The sequence below is a fragment of the Pteropus vampyrus genome, unplaced genomic scaffold (genome assembly GCF_000151845.1).
Source record: "Pteropus vampyrus isolate Shadow unplaced genomic scaffold, Pvam_2.0 Scaffold103, whole genome shotgun sequence".
In the NCBI taxonomy this organism is placed as follows: domain Eukaryota; kingdom Metazoa; phylum Chordata; class Mammalia; order Chiroptera; family Pteropodidae; genus Pteropus; species Pteropus vampyrus.
The window spans coordinates 3,451,366-3,467,503 of NW_011888884.1; the positions used below are offsets into that span (position 1 = coordinate 3,451,366).

Below are 16,138 nucleotides of genomic sequence, written 5' to 3' on the forward strand. Positions count from 1 at the left end.
CCTGAAGAATATTAACGAAGCACTAACAAATGTAAACATATTACTTTTCATGGGAGAACACGCAGTGTTCTCATCTTTTAGGTACAATATCCTTCTCATCTCCATTAATGTGCCACATAGCTATAAAAGTACAACTGTTCGAGAGATTACCTTGTTTCCCAAATTGAAAGGAAACTAAGAGACAGAAGGAAGCTGAGAGGACAATAACTGAGGATACTCAAGAAGAGAAACATTGATGCCCAAACCACAAAAATGGCTTAAAAGAGCAAGAAACTCTGTAGAAGCCACGCATATCAAGAACCATGGCCACAGGCTCAAAACAGATGAGAGCAATGGCATATATCAGTTAGCATAGATTTACCTGACAAATCCTCAGCAATCACAAATTCATCCTTTATAGAAGAAAACTCCACCTCGGTCTGATTACCGGCATTCATGGACCCGGATCGTGGCTCATTAGCATTGTCTTCAGCAACGTCCGTTGGCTGCAGAAATGCCGTGTGGACATCCTGAATGTGCGCCTTAAGATCTTCATAAGATGGGGCTCTGAAGTCACAGCCATCACACTGAAGCACCTCCATGATCTGGGTCTACCCTCTCACATTAGGAACCTGTGCCGGAAGTCAGAACAAAACATTGTAAGGAATGCACTAAACGTGGACCCCAAGCTGATGAGGCTTGAAGACCATTAATGGAAAAATTCTGATCTTGGCAGATTTTTCTTACTGAACTCTACCAGCTGGAATACTGGCCAAAGGCGGGCAGTCAGACATAATGGGAATGATGTCCTTGACTTCATAACTTCAAAGAAGGAAAAAAGAAAACCAGATAAACTTTATCTTGCTTGATATAAATATATCTTCTGATGCCATTTGTCAAGAAAACCCTCAATACTTCCAAAGTTTTAGTAGTTTCTGAATTTCTTGACTGAATTAAAATTTCTTGGCAAGTAAATACTGACTCTGGTTCTGGCTTGGACCCATCTTCTTTTTGAACTAGAACCTTCTCAGAAGTAAAAAAGGATGTTCACACAGAAGAAAGGACAAATTTCAATCTTTATTCACTTTTAATATTATAACACTGATGTTTTATCACTAAATGGTGAAATAGTACTGAATCTCAGAATGGTGATAAAGCTTTTATTATTTTAATCAATAATTTTAAGAAATAAAATTTAAAAAATAATTTTTTTATTTTAATTGAATATCTTAACTGATATTGGGATACACTTCTTTCCTCCCTTCCACAAACACATGAGTTGCTTTTTTTTTTTTTATGAGCTAAATGGTTATTTGCTTTTTACTACCTACCAATTATAACCTAACAGCTTCTCCAATCTAATTAGGTCATAAAATATCTCATGAGATTCTCAAACAACCAACTTCAGATGACAATCTGGTTTCTTGTTTAAAGTTGCACCTTGGTACCTCAATTTACATTAAGGCAACAGAAACTCATGGTTTGGAAGAGGGGCTTCTAAGTCATGCTTTTATCTTTTCCCACTGCTCTCCTTTATAAATGTGAAGTATATATTTGGACACAAAAAGTTATGAACCTAATGTAAAAAAATACTTGCCCAGCTACCTTCATTCTGCTATTTACTGTAAATATATGTATATATATATAACTGCACATTAATTCAGTGGAGAGTTTCACCATTAAGAAGTTAAAAATGTATTCGAAGGTGTAGTCCTTCCTATCTTAATATATATCCTGAGTTGAGATACCCAGTCATTACCTTAATGAAGTGAGTTATTTCACTGAGCTCACCGCAAACTCTACTGAGTCATTGTAATCTAGAACCAGATGGCCCAGAACTAAGGCTGTAGCCAAATCTTTCTATACTTTTATCGTATAGCAACTTTCTCTTCTTTCATTGTAAAAGATAAATTATTCCTGTAGGAGAACAAAGTCTAGTAATATGTCAATGGAGCAAAAGAAGCCATTGCAGGAGGATTTTCTATGAAAGAATGCTCCTGCTGATAGCCTGCTAAAATAACTTCTGGCAAGTCCAGCTCTGGACCGACTGAGCTTGCAGGGTGAGACGCAGATATTTACCTCCTCTTCTTTCACCCAGCAATTTATCCTTTTTCAATAAACACTGAACTGTGCACCAGAGTCTTTTCAGCTAACTAAGCCTCAATATTCCAGATACACAAGCTTTTATGTCTAAGCACCAACCCAAATTGTGTGGAAGAGGTTGCTATCAGCTCTGGATCAAATTACAGCAGTCACTGAGGCCCCACCCCACGTCTCCTTTCGCACAGTCCATTAGACCTGAAAACAAATTTTTCCATGGTGCAGACGACTCCTGCATTTAGAACACTTCACAGAAAAAAAGCAGATCATCCAGTGTGCACGTCCCATCCCCCAAGCTTAGTCCTTTCATCTCAGCCAAACAAGCCACAGCTCTGCTGAATGTGTTTATCACACTTTCAAGAGATATGAGCTCCTGCGTCACTGAAGCTCTAAGACTCACTAAGCTGCCCTAGTCCTCTGAGCTTAGGAGCAGCCATTTTAGCTCAGAGCTTCTCCTCCGTGCACAACATGGCTTCTCTGGGCTCTTGCAGGCTGACAACCAGACGTGAACGGTGGAAGGGCAGGCTGGGCTCCTCCTATGCCCTTCTCTTCCCAACAAAGAATGAACTGTTTTCATTCCTTTCTGAAAAGCTGCACCTTTCTCTTGCTCAAATGTCATGCATCAAGATCTCCAAAGGTTCTTTTATCCCATGATTGATATGCTTGTCCGTTAGTCCCAGCAGAGCACTGGCTACTGCAGGACGCTCCTGGGCCAGACCCTGTTCTACAGCAGGGTTTGGGGGCGGGGTGGGGGGAACCTCCAGAATGCCTTGGCTTCTTGGGAGTCGTCCTTCCACACACAGAAGACATACCATCCGACTCTGCTTGCCAGATTCCAAAGTCTAATGACCTTTGTTAATCACCAGCCAGTCTGTCTGCATCAGCAGACCCTGCCAACAGACACACCCTTCAACACAAAGGCTGTAGCTATTCCTTTTAAAAGAGGTTCTCTGAAAGCTCCATTGTGTGGCCCAGAGGAAAACAAAATCTCTTCCCTTCGAAACTTCAAGCCTTTAGAAATAAACGCAACAAAAGCCTTTCTGCTGTGTGTCTTTTGGAAAGTTTGAGCCTGGTTTCACAGGATCCACGAAAATTATGGATCTGCACAAGGAAAGCAGGGCACCTTCAGCATTAAGTCACCTACCCCGAGATGAAATTTATCTCTCTATACAGTTCTCTGATACTTGGGTGTCTTCTGAAGCTGTTATCAAGGATTCTAACTTCGCTGGATGCAAACACAAACCAACAGTCTCCTTGTTCTGCTACAAAGGAGATTAAAGGGTTATGAGATCAGAAAAAAAAAAAAAAAAGCCACTGATTTGGAAAAAGAAGAGATGATGAAAGTGATTTCCTAATGGGTTCTAGCTTTAATGTTGCTACAGCCTCTACCTCAAAAATAGCTCAGAGCCTTATAAGAGGTTAATCTCCTGGCTGCTGAGAGAACCAGCCTCAGGTACGGCCGAATGGCCTTCAATCTGATGTCTGCACCAAGTCCTGAAATGAGGATGTCGCCTCCTTTGAAAGCCATTTTCTCTTTGTGTACACATTTCTCCTGAAGACGCTGACAAGAAGAAAACAGAAATTGCCAGCATGGCCTAAACAATCAAAGAAACAGAAACTTGACGTGTTTATGAGACTGAGGATGTACTCCTGTGCGACAAACGAGATGAGAGAAGAAGAGAATAGCGAGGGGGAGGCGACAAACGCTGGGCCTGAGGACGACCCCACCATCAACCACAGTATGTTTTTGCAGCAGATGGTAATCCTCTGAGAAACCAACAACGAGGACAAAGATGAGAAATAAGCTTTGCATAATTGACTGCTTCATCAACCTAGAAGGAGCAGCAACCTTAAAGAGCTAAACCAGACTGATCTGCTACAAAACTATGATTTAAAGTCAAAAGCCGTGATCTCATATCTACTTGCTTCATTTAAAATTTCTGTAATAATGAGATTAGCAATATTTTTTTTCCTCACTGACCCAATCAGCAAAATCAAAAGCAGAAGAAGAAGCTTCTGAACTAACTAAAAAGAAATGCTATTTCAAAAGGTCATGAGATGAATTTACAAATCAAATAAGCTGCGCCCCCACCCCAATCTCTTACCCCCAGTGCATTAGTTTCATCCGGTGACTAGACTCTTAAACACCACTCACGATGATGACGTCTGCTAGATGAATATGGATTCTTTCTCAAATGACCTAGTCCCCAATGCGATCAGTCCTCCTACATGAAACCCCTAGCCCAGGGGTTCCCAATCCCCGGCCACAGACTGGTACCGATCCATGGCCTGTTAGGAACTGGGCCAGTGAGTGGCGGGGGAGAGAGTGAAGCTTCATCTGTATTTGCAGCACTGGCATCACCGCCTCAGCTCCACCTCAGATCATCGGGCATTAGATTCTCATAGGAGCGCTGGTTCCTGGTGCCAAAAAGGTTGGGGAATGCTGTCCTAGACCATTCTAATTATTCATTACTCTTCAGTGCTACTTATTATCACTTGTTCGTTTGTTCGATTTACATTAATAGTTTGGAGATTTCAAAATTTGGGGTTTTGCTGGGAAACCCAAATCCAATTTTCCATATTTGACAAACTCTTGAAGTCATATTTAAAGAAAATCCAAAGATTTTGTTAATGATTTGGAATATACACATGAGGATAGGGAAAGGGAGGTTATGGACACAGGCTGCTCTTTCTCCCTCTTAAAAACACCAATTTTAATTTATACCATTTGCCCATACGCTTTCTATGCTCAGAATTCCAGAGATCCAAGATGCCTCTGTTTTCCTCCTGTGAAGGTGAAAGGAGACAATCCACAGCCTCATGGCGAGTCCTTCCAATTCACTGCCCAGAAGTAACTGGAGACAGGGGAGGCACCCTTGACATTTCACAGGGTTCTCCCAATCCTGCCTCCATCCACCCTTGCCTGGGTCAGCTTGGCGAGCCCTGCTCTTTAAGCCTGCATGGCCCAGGAGCATAAACATGGTCTTCAAGTCAAAATCCCAACTGTCTCCAGGAAGAGTCCAACTTAAACACGCAGGCCTTGCCTGGATCTAACCTGTTCTCCGACTCAGGGACTCTGGCAGACCAGAAGTAAAGCCGTGAAGCACCCCAGCCACCAGGACTCAGCAGCAACTAATTATAACCTTCAAAGCCTTTGAGAAACAGAACCAGAAACACCATCAGGTGCTTTTCCTCTGTCCACTCCAGAAACCTAGTTTCATTTATGAGACACTGAACTCCCCAGTTCTCCTGAATCGCAACTCTAATAAAAGGCTTTAGTTAGCACCTGTTGTTTGTGCTTTTCTTACTTTCCTTTCCTACGAGTGGAAAAACCAATTATCCAAGGACAGGTAGTGGAATGTGTAAACTTTGGTATAGTTCAGCTAGGAAAATAGAAAAATCAGGAGCCTAAGGATTATTCTACAAATATATTTGTATATCATAAACTGTTGATATGATGAGGTTAATGTTTCATGAGCCCAAGGACCATAGTTTGGGAGGAATTTTCATGCTTAGGATGAAAAACAGGGCAGATGGGGGGATCACTAATTAATCCACTTGTGAATGTTGGGTTGCTATCCTTAGCAACACGGGCTGTTCTATATCATTACTTATCATTTACTCTTGTTATGGTCAAAGTGGGAATTCCAATAATTTAAAAATCATTGAAAGAATCTTTCCAAACAGGACCAGACTGAGAAATCAAAGAAAAATCTCTTTTCAGTAACACATATATATTACTGAAAAAGAGAGAGACTATATTTGAGAGATTAGAAACATACATACATACATATATATAGACTATACATGTAAAACTATATATATAGAACAATATGCATATAATTCATTTTTAAATTTAATTTGAATTCAGATATGAGCATGTACACTCAAAATTAATAGGGAATCTGTTAGGAAAAAGTCAGTCCCTTTCTGAATTCAAGTACAAATGACATATGTACTATTTTTATGTTATAGTTTTTTTAAAAAAAAAAAATAAACTAGCAAAATAAACCAACAAAGAACTTCCAACAACCAGCTACCTCCATCAGTCCCACAGCATTTGGTACTACTATAGATCCTGGCTCATCATGTGGTAGTGTCTTCAAATGTCCTATCAAATGTTTATACTGTTTGCTACATGATCTAAGCAGTTCTGTGTACTCTTGGCAATTCACCACACTAATGAAAGGTTTAACATATCAGGGAGGATAAATAATTAAGGAATTCAGAAGGGAGACACAGCTGTTCTTCAAAACCAAATTTTCGGAAGAGAAAGAATTAATTTGCAATCGCATATGTAACCCCCAATATGAGACTGAATTTAAATAGTAGCAGAGGAATACCATGAGACCTTGAATCTTGCCAATGCATATGGCCTCTGTTCTATGTGGTCGGCCTGGTCCATCTGTGGAACCTTGTATATAAGCACAAAGTCTGAAGCAGGCAATCGGCAGATTAATAACCCAGTCACCTTCTAGCCAAGAATGCTAGTCTTCAGGTTATCTCGTTTTAGCTTTGTTTTCCTGCATAAAGTTTTCAAATATTACAGAGTAAGCTGGAGTAGTATTTTATAACAGATACCTTGGGATCGTCATTAAAACGAGATGAGCATCTAAGGATGTAATCTAAATGACTGAAAAATTGTCAGGTATGTGAATAAGAAGCGATTCGGATGAGTGACCAGTTATGAAAGCAGGTAGTGAGTGTCTAATACAGAAAGAGATAGTACATACCTTCTGGAGAATTCATGCATTCCTTTGCAATGATATAAGGCTAATTGAGGCCAACAGACCAATAGGCAGTCTGCCAGCTGCCCTGTCCTTAGAAAAGGAAGCATGTGATTTGAACAAGGAGATAAAAGAGGAGAGAAGGGACTAGAAAAGAAAGGGAGGAAGCAGGGTGGTATCTCGGTAGCTTCAGACTTCATTGTCTGTAAAGGGGAATCTATGGTTCACTAGATAACTGTAATTCTGAGAAGTGTCCTGACAATATTCGCCTTGAGAAACAAAACAAAACAAAACACCTCTTCACTCTAAAATTCTCAAAAAGCAACAATGACAAATGAGATCCCAGCTCATCTCGTTCTTTTGAATGACTGAAAACCATTCTAGGTGTTGAATGAATTCTCTGAAATGTCATGGTCCCATCAGGAAGTTCCTTGGAAACTTTGAAGCCATTCTTGCCCTAGCACTTAGAACCAGAGATAAGTGATCTCTCTCTTCTAGGGCCAAACCTCACCTAAACAGCAGAGACAGAAAATCACGGTGTTCTTTTATACACTCTTCAGAACGCTGGCTAGGTTTCCACAGACTTTTCATACTACAAGAACTCTCATTATAAAAATTGTAAAATTAAAGGGAAGTTGCAGATATGCTGCTGGGTCTTCATTACAGAACTGATTACGACGCAAAGTAAGCAGAAGCTACAGTCAAAGTCATCTCGCACATCATGAAAGACCAAACTGTGCCTTGAGTACCTCCTCTGTGGATTTTAAAGCTTGACTGATCTCAGGCCCTAGGCATGTCTTCATGGCCATAACTGTTGTGGCACAGAAGGTCCCGCCAACCACACAAGGTCTAAATTCTAGTTTCAGTGAACGAATCTGGAAACTATTTTAAAAACTTACCTTGCTCCTTATTACCATTGAGAGAGAGAGAGAGAGAGAGAGAGACCCCAAAATGATGTATGGTTGACTTGTGGAGAGTATAAGAAAGTTTTGCTAGAAGAACATCTTTTATTTGGGGAAAAGCCCACAAAAATCCCAATTTAATTCCTCTGAGATTTGCACATACATCACCTTGTGCTCTTGGTTTGCTCAGAAAATTCAGACAAGTCACTTCTATGAGATGACACCGACTTATCCCAAGTCTGTCTCTATCAGTGGCACACAAGGTCCTGATCCAAGCAAACAATGACCTTTCCAGTCTAATTTTTAAATATCTGACAAAACTGATTACACATGCCTGGCACCTGGGTCTGTCTGTCTGCCCCTCCCCAAACCCTGGTTCCTGATTTAACTACCCTGTCAAGATAAAGCTCTAAGCAGACTGCTCTCTGGAAAGGTAACTAATGGCTGGGCTTGTGTGGATCATGAACACTTTCAAGTCTTCCAACCCAAGGAGAACATGATTTTCTTTTTTCTCCTTTTGGCCTCCATCTATAACAGAAGCCATTAGAAGGCTGTCCTTACTCCTTATTAAACTAACTAACTGGCCCATTCAGATCTATTCGTTTTCCCACTCATTTCAACAAATTAATAGAATCTTATAACAGGAAAAACACACTATAGTATGTGCTTATATATGGAATGGCAGATATCCCAAAATTAGGAAATTAAAAAAAAAAAAATAGCTAAGAAATTTCTTTCTCTTTCACAACCCCCAATCTTCTTTCAGCAAGTAAGTTTAATCCTAAAAATCACTGCACCCTAAGTGATTTTCTACGCAGTAAGTTAAGACATTTGTCTGTCAACACAACAATAGAATTTATCATGATGTGAAAACACTAGAGTGCTCAGCTACTCGGCCAAGCCCACACTCCATAAATCCTTAATGATAAATCTCGCTTTTGCCCAACAAACTTAGGTTTTTCAGCTTATTTGTTATTGGGCTGTTCTTAAAAAAAAAAAAAAAAGACAAGGATACGGAAATGCCTATCTAGCAAATGAAAGAATTTGTTCCCAGCAGGTGTGATGACTCTGCCTGCCATTTTCACCTTGAGCAAGTCTTTTAAAGGCTTTACTTGGATCATTTTGCTAAATGAAGAGATTAGACTATGACGGTCAACCTTTTTGCACAAAGGGCGTGTTTTACAAGATTTCCTTCTCATATTTTGAGAGATATTTTTGACTTAATTCATTCCCTTACTTTTTATTGTTATTCAGAGACAGATGCTGTTTTATATGGCTGACTTCTCATCATTCAAGCCTGTGCTCAAAGGTTCCATCCTCCAAGGGTTTTTCCCTGACAACTCCACCTAACATCCGCCCCACTCCCATGAAATCCAGTCCCCTATGTGCAACCCTGACCATGCTTACTTTCTTTCTATCATCCTATGCGCCTTTATTTCCATCACTGTTGACATGATACCTACTTGTTTGTGGTCTGTCTTCCTCTGCTAGAACATAAGCATGCTGAGAGCAGGTCTATGCCTGTTTATTTACATTGGTATCTTTCACGTTGGGGACACATCACACAACAGGTACTCAGCAAATGTATTGAATGAATGAAGAAATGAATGAATGAGTCAGAGATTCTGAATTACATGGTTCTAATTGAACATAAAAAGATTGGTCTTGAGAATTAGATTCTTCTACTAATTCTATGTTATCATAGAGCAGTTTTACACACTCTCCTTCCCCAGCCTAGGGGTATCTGGCAAGATCTAGAGACATTTTTTGGTTCTCAAAACTGAAGGAGGGTGCTACAGGCATCTAGTGGGTGGGTGTCGGGGATTCTGCCAAAGGTTCTACAATGCACAGGACAACCCCGACAACAAAGAGTGATCTGGTCTACAATGTCAATAATGCAGAGGATGGAAATTCTGCCACAAGTAGTCTATAGGCATTTTCAGTCTTTGCATATAACCCACCCGCCCTTCTAAGCCTTTCATGGGGTCCTAGCTAAGGAATCTCTGGACTAGATGATCAGCAAGTTCTCTCTCAGCTAAAAAATTTTGTGACTCTATGTTTCTAAGTGATTTTCATAGCCTTCATATCATATGATATCACAAGTTTTTAGTTTTATTTTTCTGATTTGGGTATTTTACTAAAAACTTTTCAAGAAAAACCCAAGATTAATGCATATTGATTGGTCCACTTTTTTTTTAGTGATAAAGTCTTTGAACCGTTAATGATCCTGAGGGATTTGTGGGTAAGGAGTCAATGTCATTAAAAATGACCAAGTTCTACACTTAGCATGTGGTCTCCATCTAAAATTTCTGTGAAAAAAATGATGCACATTTTCTTCTGTACAACATGTAAAATGATCTTCTCTCAAAATCACTCTTCAAAGATGAGTAATGTGTTCCTTTTGGTTCTTATATCCCTAGCAGCCAGCACAGGTCAGGCTCTGAAGAGATTTGTGGTATGAATGAGTATATGCGTACCTGCTTTCCAGGAGAAAATTAACCAGTGGTACCGACTCGAACTAAACATTTAGGAATTCCAGAGAACCTCCATGACTAGAAAAACAAAACAAAATTTAGTGCTTTGTGACACTCCCTTCACTCCAACGAGTGAAGCTCATGAAGCCACAAGACTGATGAGTTGATTACCGGGACACTAGGAATTCTAAGACCCCATTTGTCCTTGATATTTGAGTAAGTGGCCATCTTCCTTTTCCTTGTCATCACCCATGGGGAAGGTGCTCTGGCTGCAGCATCCCATTCACATAATTATAACTCTGCTAAGCTATTCTGAACTGATGTGACACTTAGAATCATCACCTGGGTCTACACTTAAGACTATTTGGTTGCCTTCCCTCCACAAAAAACCCCTCCTAATTCTTGTTTTCAAGGATTCCAGAAAGTCTGAAAAACAATTCTCCTCCACAGCTCAACCCCGTATAAACATTTTCAGTGGAGGGCAGTATAATGAAACTAGGCAGGAACAGTGTTTTCTCTACTATGCTTCCTTCAAAAGCACTGAAATATATATTCCTTGTGCCTCCCTTAAATCAAATACAAGAATTCATTCTAAAAGTCTATTATCTATAGGCTCATAGTGCCCGTTAGAGAGTAGATATTAAAGACCATGTAGTTCAACCTGGTCCAATATCTTCATTTTCCAGATAATGACACTGAGGTCTTGGGAAAAATAACCTGCCCAAGGCTTCTGTAACATAAACTCTTTGAAGCCAGGAGAAAAAAAAAAAAAAAACTTTTGCATTCCATAATTTAAGAATGGAAATCAGCAGTAAAGACACTCTATAAATGTTATTCAGTTCATTAACAGCTGTTCAAATTTAAAGTCCATGCCTCATATATTCTCACTAACACTAGTCTTTCTTCACTGGGGAGGGCAGATTCCAGAATAACCCCCAGTGTCTGCTCTAAATTCAACACTCAGGAGAGCAACTGCAAAGGTACAAAATCCATCGTCTGCAGTTTGATTGTTCAAAGATCTCTTTAGGCATGCAAGCAGTGTGCTCATACTTTGGAAAGACATTTGGAAGACTGAAAGTTGCTGACAAAGGTATACACAGAAGAACAAGAGCTATAACACTGAATTATCTTTCTTTAGAATCCAACCTCATGGAATCAGAACAAGGTTATGTAGTAGCTTTATGCCTGCCAAATCTACCCCATGAGAAACATCGTCTTGTTTCTTATGGAAAATGTGCACTGCCAACAAAGTCGCTGAAGGGGCTAGCTGAATGAGCCTTAGGGGTATCTGGAAATATCAGGGTCAGTTCATTTAAAATGGAAAGGAGAAGAGCAGTCAGTCCCACAAACGTCTGGCAAGGAAGCCAGACTTCTCATGGCACAGCTAATGAGTGGCTCAGACCAATAATCCCAGAATACTGTTGAAATCGGATTTCATTTCAAATTATATATTGAGTTCTGAAACCAACTTGGAACATTTTACCCCATTTATGAATGTGTGTGTGTGTGTGTGTGTGTGTGTGTGTGTGTGTGTATTTATCTTTTATTTTTCTATATTCCTAGTAGATATCTATACCCATTTGTTGGATACAGAAAAGCAAAAAATGTATCAGAAATACGCTTCATAAGCGTCTCTTATAAAACAAACTCTTTTCATAATAAAGAAAATGGCTTAAAAGTCAAGAAGATGCTGAGATCTGCATGTTAGTTCACGTTTTTCCTCCCCATAGAATACTTTTACCTACATTTTGAAGGTCCCAAAATTCCAATCCTTCAAGAGAAAGAAGAGTCCCTAGACTAGCAGCACCGCCCAAGAACCCATTAGAAATGTAAATTCTCACCTTCCACTCCAGACTTAATGAATTAGAAACTCTGGGGGTAAGGCCCAGGAATGTATATTTCAATAAGCCCTCAGGGTGATTCTGATGTCCACTCAAGTTTTAAGATCAAGCTCAAAACTTCCTTCCAGCATGAAATGGTCCCTGAGACCAACAGGGAGTGTTAAGTCCCCTTCTCCCTCACACTGGGCATCCTACTTACAAATGTTGATGGACTGAATGTGATAATAGCTTTAAGAAGTCTTTAAAAAGCCTACAAGGACTAATGTTTACAAATATTTCACATTTTAGCCATTAAGAGGACAATAATAAGTTGCAAAATCTAGCCTCAAAAGCTAGTAAGAGTGCACTCAAAAAAGACAGTTATTATCTATGAAAGAGTGAATACTGTACGATGCAATGCTGCTACTAATATTCATCTTCCTTAAAAACTTCAGAACAGTTCATAACATGGTGTCCTTGATATTTCTAAAATGGGATGTGGCAATCTACAAAGGAAAGAACTAGAGTATTTTATCCAGACAGTACTAAGAGTATGGGTAAATCCTCATGACAGGAGGCTTTCGTGATAATCAAAATCTTATTAGAAAACACCTCCAAACTTGGTGGTTATTTGATTATTGCACTAAATGTACAGAGCAGGGCTAAATCTGCAGTAAGAATCAACATCTGAAAACAGAGATGTGTTTGGAAATCCCTCAAAAGAAGAATATGTGCTTTAAGTTTACCAAGAGACTTTTGGAAAAAAATGGTGGCTAATTGTCTCGAAATGCAAACTAAAGTTTGGCTGAAGGACAAGAGGAAAACATAAACAAAGAAAAGAAAGTTTCGTCACACCAAACCAACAGATCAATGGGGCCTTCGAATCAAAAGCAGCACTTAAAACTTAGAATCACGGAGTTTGGAGATAAAATTCATCAACTGTGTCCTGCCCAGGAACCTTACTAACCTTTGTATACTGCTGCAGGGCTACAGAAAAAGACAAACCATCAAGACCCAAACCCAGTTTCTGAAAGCAGAATTAAGGACGTAAGGAGGACATTTAAAGAGCTATTACCCTCATTGTTTGGGAGCCGAGAAAAAAGTTCTGATTTATGTCCCAATCGAAGATAAGAAAGTTAGAAAAAAAATGAACCAAGAGGACAAAAGGATGACAGAAAGAAACAGAGCATGGAAAAGACCAATGAATAATCTATTTTGAAAGAACAGGGCACAGAAGAAAATTATATACAACAATTAGCAGAGATACTAGAGAGATCAAAAGATAAGATGATAAGACATCAGAATAAGATGAAAGGGGAGCTGGCAGTTGAAGAAAGAAACTGACAACAAAAATAATATCATTGCAGAACCAATAAATATATTAAAGTAATAAGAGGTAACATCCACAAACCAAAAACAAAGTTGATGATGTGGAAAACAGTCTTCAAAAAACTGACAAAATGCAGAGGAGAAGGACAAGTAGATGAAAGCAAGTAGAGAAGATGACAGATAAGAAGGTTTGAAAACAGAGATCCAACATGCAGATAAAAGGTATTCTAGAAGTAGACAGCAAAACAAAACAGAGCAAAACAAAATGTGCTCGAATCTGTAATAAATAACTTTGCTGAAATAAAGGAATATCTGATGTTCCAAGAAAAAGGTAACAGAGAATCACCAAAATTGAGAAATCTTGGTAAAGTAATAGAATTTCAAGGATAAACACTGAATACCATAAAATCAAGATATTTAAAAATTAATCGATTACAGGGGAAAAGGTCAGGCAGCCTCTAACTTTTTCACAATAGCATTCAATGATAGAAAGTAGTGAAGGAATGTCTACAGAGACTTAAGAGAGAACATGATCTGAGTATTCAGTTCCCACTAAGTTCACAACCATGTATAAAAGTAATAAAAACACATTTTCTAATAAGCATCAGGTAATGCAACATTTACTAACTCGTCTTCAAAATTTACTCAGGGATGTAATACATCCGACCAAGAGAAGATTCAAAATCAGGATCTCAAAAATAGGGGATTCAGAGGTAAGCAGAGGATGTGAGCAGTGAACCCACTTACATTTAGAACTAAGACTGAATAATTTATAATAATTTCAAAGTCAAACTATAATCCCTTAAATGTAATAAATACAATAATAAAATATTCCATATAATAATAACAAAATTATATAGAATTGGAAAGAATCTTCAAGCACAATGACAAAAGTAAAGAGGTGGGGTGAAGAGGTATTAGAGGATAAATATGAGTAAGAGAATATTCTCAACTTTCATAAGACATAAATAAATACTTGATATTATTTATTTCTGAAGTTAAAATATCCCCAAATAGAGGTATAAAGCACATTAATGAAAGATTAAAATTTAAATAGTAATAAAAATAGCCTATATAGCTTTTAACTTTTTTTAATCAAAGAAAACACAGACCATGTAGTAAAGACAGAAGACAAAGGAAATGGCACAGAAATATGCAAGTGAGTGCAAAAAATTAATTAGAATCAAGTATATATGTTATATCATTAACCCCGTTGCTCCAAGCAGCTCAGGAAGGGGCGTCCTCGAATGTGGGCATTCCAGAGTAAATTCAAAAACAAGCTTTAACTGCATTTTGTTTGCAAGAGACCCACATGTACAAAGTGAAGCAAAGTTTTAAAGTAATAATGTGGTCAAAGATATATATCAAGAATAGTAGAGATCATAATAAGTATTATTAATGGTTAAATTCAGGATAAAGAAGCTTGTAAGTTTATCTTTAATTTTTTTATCTTTAAAACTTTTATTAAAAAATTAAGACTAAGAAGCAGAAAATATCCATAGATGTCAAGGAAAATAAATTATAATTTTAGAAATTTAAAGATGAATATTTAATAATATAAAAACATATAACTCACAATGAAGGTTTATCATATTATGTCTCTTATCACTGTATAAAGAAAATATGTGGCAACAGATACAAGAAGAAACAGATAAAAGTACTTAATAGATTAAATGGAGAAAGACAACTATGACAACTTAATTCTTAATAGAATTAAGAGACACATTTCAAATTCCATACCCTAGAAACAGAAAACACATTTTCATTTCAAGAAACTATAGGATGCCCATGGAGGTTTATAAGAATCTATAATGCCAGAATTAAGAGATAATAAATTACAAACAAAAAAAGTCCATTATTTCTATTTACAATGCAACAAAACGTGGGGAAAAAAGGAAACAAAACATTCCAAACACTCGGAAATTTTCTTAAATGTTCCATTTCTGGGATAACTGGAAATAAATACTCGACTGCAGAATGTGACTTTTAAAATGTTATGTATATAAAATGTGAAATTTGCTAAAACCTGTACTTACAGGAAATTTCATAGGTCAATGAAAATTAAAAATCGAGAAATAATAATACTTCTTACAAATCAAGAAATACAACTAAAATGAATTAAACATCTTACTCAAGTATGAAAAAAAGGAAAAGAAAAAAGTAGATTTAATTTAGAGAAAGTCAGGAATCAAAAGCAAAAGCAATAAAACTAACCAAATAACCACTTATTTTTACAAAATATAGTACTATATAAATTTAAATAAAAACTACTATCTGGCCTAATAAGAAAAAAGGGGGTGGGAGAGTAAAACATAAATACGGAAAATTAAGGATAAGAGGCAGAAAATATCCACAAATATAAAGGAAAATAAGTTATAAATTAAAAATGACTGTGTATAACTCATATTTGTAAACATAAATGTAATAGATGATTGTCTAGAAACTCATAAGTTACCAAAATTAATTGAAGAAGAAAACCAAGGGAGACTAGGAAACAGTCAAAGAGCCAACCTAAACACAAGAGAGTGTTCAAAGAATCAGTAAATTGGAAGCTTTTTACATTGGTCCAAAGCCTAAAGCATGAGTTTCATCAATGTATTTCCAGATACATTGTAGTGTAACACAGATACTAAAGCTTACCCCAAAACAGTTAATAATGATGATGATGATGACGATGATGATGATGATGATGATAATAATAATAATAATAATAATAATAATAAAAGCAGATCAATGAACTTATAACTATTGAAGCAAAAATTCAAAATCTGGGTGCACACTGAAGGAATATTATTCCATGATCAAGT

At 37.7% G+C, this 16,138-nt stretch overlaps 1 protein-coding gene across 14 annotated transcripts in view; it reads right to left on the reverse strand.

Annotated features, from left to right (window-relative positions):
* Positions 1–16,138, reverse strand: part of ZNF462 (zinc finger protein 462) — a 129,267-nt gene that overhangs the window by 76,493 nt on the left and 36,636 nt on the right. For all 14 annotated transcript variants that reach the window (XR_002781514.1, XR_002781515.1, XR_002781516.1 and 11 more), the window contains one exon: positions 362–611. Coding sequence is in view for 9 of the 14 variants with exons in the window: in XM_011364952.2 (XP_011363254.1) it covers positions 362–581 (220 nt within the window). In the remaining 5 variants the exon portion in view is untranslated. The remainder of the gene's footprint in view (positions 1–361; positions 612–16,138) is intronic.